The sequence below is a fragment of the Anthonomus grandis genome, chromosome 17 (assembly GCF_022605725.1).
Source record: "Anthonomus grandis grandis chromosome 17, icAntGran1.3, whole genome shotgun sequence".
NCBI lineage: Eukaryota > Metazoa > Arthropoda > Insecta > Coleoptera > Curculionidae > Anthonomus > Anthonomus grandis.
Window position 1 is genome coordinate 19,125,978 of NC_065562.1, and position 6,476 is coordinate 19,132,453.

At 33.5% G+C, this 6,476-nt stretch overlaps 1 protein-coding gene across 1 annotated transcript; it reads left to right on the top strand.

Moving 5' to 3' along the window:
• Positions 1-317: 317 nt before the first annotated feature.
• LOC126746357 (transcription elongation factor SPT4-like) lies at positions 318-852 on the top strand. The gene is made up of 3 exons (XM_050454582.1): positions 318-520; positions 582-637; positions 695-852. The coding sequence occupies exons 1-3, from the start codon at positions 345-347 to the stop codon at positions 811-813; spliced, it is 351 nt and encodes a 116-aa protein (XP_050310539.1). The 5' UTR covers positions 318-344; the 3' UTR covers positions 814-852.
• The last annotated feature ends 5,624 nt before the right edge of the window (positions 853-6,476 follow it).

A 6,476-nucleotide genomic window follows, 5' to 3' on the forward strand; every position in this document is an offset into this window, starting at 1 on the left:
TTGTTTGGACAATTAATGTGCATCAGATGCAATAAAAAAATAATTTCTATCTACAACTATAACTATCAAAATCTATAACTTTCTTATTTATAATCTTAGGGCGATACACTCTCATGTACATACAAATCAGCCCTTAAGAAACAACCCTATAAAACCGCCCTAACCAGCCCAAATTTCACTCCAAAAGAACCCTTGAATTGAATAACACCGTTCAACCGTTCAGCCGTGTTTTATTTACTTCACCATCGGTATGCCTAAGTGATAAAATTCCACAATAGTTTCACCGTAAAAAAAAACACACACACATACACTCTCAGTTAGTGTTTGGACCGCGTGTTGTTCAAATGTCTTTAGAATCGCTCCCGAAAAGCTTAAGGGGCCTAAGGGCCTGTCTCCTCTGTTCCATGATAAAATCGATCGATCAGTTTGAACAAGACGGATGCGATAATTGCGAGGAATTCTTGAAAATGAAGAATAATCGGGACGTGGTTTATGACTGTACCAGTCAGAATTTCGATGGGTATGTACATATATACATATGGTAATTTTTAAGTCAAATATTGGCACGTTTGATGCTTCAGGATGGTCGCCATGATGGCCCCGGAGGACAGCTGGGTGGCCAAATGGCAACGGATCAGTGAGTTTTACCTTTAAAAGTTCGTCATTGAAATTTACTGTTATTTTTTCCTTATAGCTAAAATGTGCAAAGGGATGTACGCCCTGTCGGTCTCGGGCACCCTACCGAAGGGCATCATAAAGGATTTGGCTAGACAAGGGATCAGTTACAAGCCGAGGGACACCAGTCAACGTTAGCACCTTTATATTTTATTTTAATAAATAATTTTTTTTGTATGTTTGCTTTGTTTTATTATTATAAAACTTTGTTTGTTTGAGACTTGATCGACAGAAAATTTGATGCTAAACAAAATATCTTTATTAGATTTTCTTGTGCGTCAATAAATAAGAAATATATTTAATGTTTTAGGGGCACTTTCCAAGGTCTGTCGCTCCTCTTCATATAAAACCTCGACAACTTTTTTATTTTTGATTTTAGAGTATATAGTGGCATATAGTGTTAACATTTTTGAACACTTTTACTTAAAAATATCGTTATCTCAGAAACTCTAACTCGGATTGCGCTAAAGTATTAACACTATTATAAGAGCAAAGCTCTCTTCTTTTGGGGAGTTTTCGAACGACATCGGGACTCGACAAACAAAAATGCTTATAACTTTTGTTCTATTCTAGGTAGAGAAATGATGTTTACCTTTTTATAATCTAAAAATATGAGGTTACTACTTGATTAGTTACAAATTTTCATTTGTTGTATTGTTTAGGTCAAGGACGCCTTCAAAGTCAAAAAAGTTTTTGAGTTATGAATTTTTAAATATTTTTTCACTTTGAAAATTAATTGTACGCACCCTGTACGTCATAGATAAACCGAAACCAGTCGAGCAAATGCGCCATTCATTTTACTATAACATGCTAAAGTTTCATTTCTTCATTATTTTTACAAGTACCCCAAAAGTGTTTTTTTCCAATTTAGTACCAATCGCTAAAAATCACCCTGCGCACTGATTATTTACAAAGCAACCCATGGCCGCGTCTCCATGGCAACGAATACACACGCGGAATATCGTCAAAAAAGACCATTTTTATAATCGAAATTTAACCACTAAAATCGATTGGAATTTGGTCGGAATTGATTTTAATCTTTTCCTGAAGCTTTCCACTATTTTTCCATGTACAAATCATAAGGTAAAAACCTTTTTTTATACCCTAAAACGTCGTCTGAAAATGGTCGATTTTGACGTCTACGCCCGATTTTAATGGCGGCGGTTTTGACAACATGGCGTCAAAATGGATGAATCGGCTCGGACTTACTTTCGAATTTCATCGATAAAATGCTTAAAATAGCTCGAAACTTCCTGGAATTGGTATGGAAATATTCAGGAGACTCTGGACAATCCGAATATATGCATATCTTTTACCGAGTCGTGTTCTTTTAGCCGTGATAATTCGGCAAAGTTTTGACGTTTTAACAATTTACCGTGTATTATTATAATATTGATGCGACACAGTGGACCATACAAGGCATTTTGCTAGACAAAAATTACAATACAGTGGGTCCTAATGATAAAAAAAAAATCTAATTGGGATTTAAAATATTTATTATATGGGACAATTTTTTTTAGCTTTTTTCCTATTGGTCCGATTTGATTAAAATGTAGTATTTTTTATAAATAGTGTTTACTAAGAATACCCCATAAGTCTAAAATAAAAAATAAAAAAGGTATTGGCATTTGAAATTGCCATATCCCTTTTATTATTAACATTAGAAACATATAGTTAAAACAAAATTTATTTAGAATTTCCTTCTCTATTGATTGAGCCTTTAAAAAACCCTTATAAAATAATAAATTTCCTTTCGCCATAAAACTTGAAGGTGCACTTTGATTTTTTTTTCGTTTATTTTAAGAAAGTTTTGCTTAAAGAAACTACCGAAACGTTGCCCGGCTATTTATTTTATCCCATAGGGCCCTGACCAGCGCGTGAAATTTACGACCCGAGGTGCCTGTACTCGCCGAAGTGATAAAGTAGATATAAGAGTAAACCTTTATATAAATAAACCTTTTTCGTTTTTTTTTTAAATTTCGTACGTGCTAAAACACGCCTATCTCCCCCCTTAAACTGGTTCAGTTAATTCAAGAATACTTGCTAAAGCTCTATCGCTCTCAACTAATAAACAAAATAATAGTAATAATAATAGAGCGAGCTCTGTATTACCTTTGAAAACCTCTATTAGTTCGGGTTTTGATTTAACCGTAAGGCAGCTACAAAGGGCTGATTCTAATTGGTTTGTCAGCGGCAGATAGAGTCGAAGATTTATTATTCGGGATCTCGATCGTTTGATGTGGATTATTGTTACAATTCCGAGTTATTTCGGGTCGTTTGTATGATGGAAATTGAAAAAAAAAGCATTAGGAATTTAAATTACAAACTTTTCAGAACGTTTCAACTCAAATGGCCATAACTCCTAAACTGTTACTCTTATTAGAAAAATTTAAACAGATTCTTATAGATAATCACTTACTTATAAACTTAGTTTCTGATGATGATAACTGTAGATCAACTACCAAATGAGATACAAGCAATTTTCATCCCCTAACTGCTTTCAGGGCGACATTTCGTTTTACAGCTAAAATATCTTCAAAAGTATTGGGTTTAGAGCTTTGGTAGATATTATCAATATTTTAAAGCTATTTATTTTCAATAAAATGAAGTTTACTTTATAATTCTAGCTTCAGTGGATCAAAAGTTATCAACCAAGAACCCTGAGCTTGACGTTTCAAGGCTCTACTGACGTGAAGCAAAATTCAAATGACCATAACTCCTAAACTAAATAGAGAATTCATGCTGATTAAAATGAGTCCTAATACTATGCAGTTAACTTAATTAGTTTCCAAGATATTGGGACTGAAAGTGCAAAATCCGGCTCGAAGGACCAAATGTTTTTCGTGAATATCTCTTGAACTATAGGAGATAGCTACAAGGTGTTTGGTATTAATGAAATCGGGAGAAAAAGCTCTATGCATTTGTTTACATAATCACATTATTCCAGGCACTTAAAATAGAATCCAGGTACTTTAGTTTAAAAAAATCTCTGGGTTATTTGCTGACTAAATAGAGAATTTCATGCTAACTAAAATGAGCTTAAACACTATGCAATTATCTTAATTAGTTCCCAATATATTGAGACTAAAAGTGCAAAATCCGGCTCGAAGGACCAAATGGTTTTCGTGAATACCTCTTGAACTATAGGAGATAGCTAGAAGGTGTTTGGTATCATTAAAATCGGGAAAAAAAGCTCTATTCACTCACTTTAAACAAACTAAAGGTACTTAATTAGTTTAAGAAAATCTTTGGGTTATTTGCTGAGTATGCGTTACATGCCTCTAAATGTGCCAGTTTTTCGTAAATAACTTAAAAGCAAATCAAGTTACAGAAAAATGTATTATTACAAAAAATATAGAAAATTGAATTTCCTTTCAAAAAGTGTTTCATGCATTTTTTTGTAAAATTACTCCTTGACGAGTTATATGCGTGTAAGTAGGCCACAAATTAGTTTTTCGTAAATAACTTAAAAATAAATAAAGTTACAGAAAAATTTATATTTATAAAAATTGCAGGAAATTAAATTTTCCTTAAAAAAGTGTTTCATATATTTTGCTGTAAAGTCTCTCTTTGGCGAGTTACAAATGTGAAAATATGCGATAAGTGAGTTTTTCGTAAATAACATAAAAACAAATCAAGTTGCAGAAAAATGTGTATTATCAAAATTATAGAAAATTAAATTTCCTTTCAAAAAGTGTTCTATGCATTTTTTTATATAATTACTCCTTGACGAGTTACATGCGTGTAAATGTGCCACTAATTAGTTTTTCGTAAATAACTTAAAAACAAATCAAGTTACAGAAAAATGTGTTATTATCAAAATTATAGAAAATTAAATTTCCTTTCAAAAAGTGTTCTATGCATTTTTTTGTAAAATTACTCCTTGACGAGTTATATGCGTGTAAGTAGGCCACAAATTGGTTTTTCGTAAATAACTTAAAAACAAATAAAGTTAAAAAAAAAATTATAATAATAAAAATTATAGAAAATTAAATTTTCCTTAAAATAGTGACTCCCAATTTAAACCCAAACAATTCAATTAATAAGAAATAAAGCTGAAATTATAACGATATAATGAAACTGAAGAATGAGGAGCAAAAAACATTTTATGAATTGGTGCAGTATTTATGTTTCTCATTTGTAAACCCGATTAATAATTCCCAATTATTTTAATATTTTATTTTGATGCTCCTCATGCTCAAAGGCTCCTGATTACTAACCAATAGTAAATCGTAAAATTAAATTTTTACAAATCTGAGGAGCTAATTGGCGTGGTGGAAGTTTGCTCCTCATTTTTAAGCCACCTTGGGAAATCTTCAAACATTTCTCCCAAGGAGTTAAAGTAATTTAATTTATTTTTCTGATAGTTGAAATATTTAAGTTTAATAAATTAGTGCATTGTTCAAAAACTAATGAGAAGCAAGTTTTTCCAGATTGACGCTCCTCATGTTCAAAAAATAGGGTGGCTCCTCATTTCTTACTAATGAAAAATGAGGAGCAAACTTACAAATTAAAGTAACTTCAAGTGCCTGGAAGAATATTGTTGTTTCGCATTTGTTTGATAAAAATAATGAGGAGCCTATTAAGTAGAGTCCCTCCTAATTTTCAAAAAATGAGGAGCTAGTGTTGGCCTGGACACATAAAGCAAATAAAGTAATATATCACAAAGAGTAAGATAAACTATAAGGGATAATCCCTTGCTTCCTTGGGAACTTTAAAATTCCTTATACTACAGATAACTTGTTACCGTCGAGTCGGGATTTATATTATCCGCTTAGGATTCGGGACGCGTTCCCGCTTTATGACCTTTAGTTAGAGTCGATTTTGCGCCCGAGTAAAAGAAACCGGGATTAAATAACGTTATATCCGAGTAACTCTTCATTCTAATCCATTATCGTTTCCTACCATCGGTTTATACACGGCCGGTTTGCCTTTAAGAAAACAACATCAGCTTCCACCAGCAGACATATGAGCCTCCGTCCCTCGGGAATCCCTCACTCGCTCGCGCGAGCTCTAAAAGCTCCTTATCGCTCACTTTTATTCCAAAACTTTTCTGGAATCGTCCTGATTTTATCTAGGGGGAGGGGGGGGATATAATGGGAATTGAGTAGGGAACAACCTTTGAGAAGCAAATGTTCATTTTTAGTTGAGGCACATGCATAAATTTAGCAAAAGTGACAAAGAAAGACAGACACAGGGAGAGAGAGAGAGAGAGCCTTGTGGCCACATCCGAGACAAAAAATTTCATTACTACGTACGTACGTCGGTTTCGCATAGTCGAGTTCGCATGCGGCGTCCTTTGAGGTCGAAATCGGAGTGTTATTAAATTGCGGAACTTCTTTGTACTTTGGAACCCCCGCATTATAATAAAATACAGTGAGGGTGGAGCAAGTGGAAATGGCACAACTTCGGCTGCATCATAAATTAACTTCTTCACGTCGACTTTGTTGTTGGTGCGGCCTCGGGGGTCAATTAAATGCGTAGTATACGGTTTATTTTTTGAGACGCCTTGTATAAAATATGCCTAAGAAAAAGGATTTTTGATTGCGAGCAAAAGTTGTTTAAGTCAAATTTGTCTGATGTTAATATTAAATGAGTTATGTGCATTTTAATGACACCCTGCCGGAGCGATGTGCTATAAGAGCGGTCGCTTCGCTCCCCTCTACTTTAAACCTCAATAACTTCTTTATGGTCAATTTTAGAGCCATAGAGCATTAAAGAACTTTTATTCAGAATTTAAATACCTTTCGATTGAGGCTATAAAATATAGGGTGTTATATAAGAAAAAATTGAGAAATCGC

Bases quoted from the DNA above. Each gene is read 5' to 3' on its own strand.
- LOC126746357 (XM_050454582.1), top strand. From the start codon at position 345: ATGTCTTTAGAATCGCTCCCGAAAAGCTTAAGGGGCCTAAGGGCCTGT. The intron at 521-581 runs GTATGTACATAT...TTGATGCTTCAG, and splicing joins ACCAGTCAGAATTTCGATGG to GATGGTCGCCATGATGGCCC. The intron at 638-694 runs GTGAGTTTTACC...TTTTCCTTATAG, and splicing joins GGCCAAATGGCAACGGATCA to CTAAAATGTGCAAAGGGATG.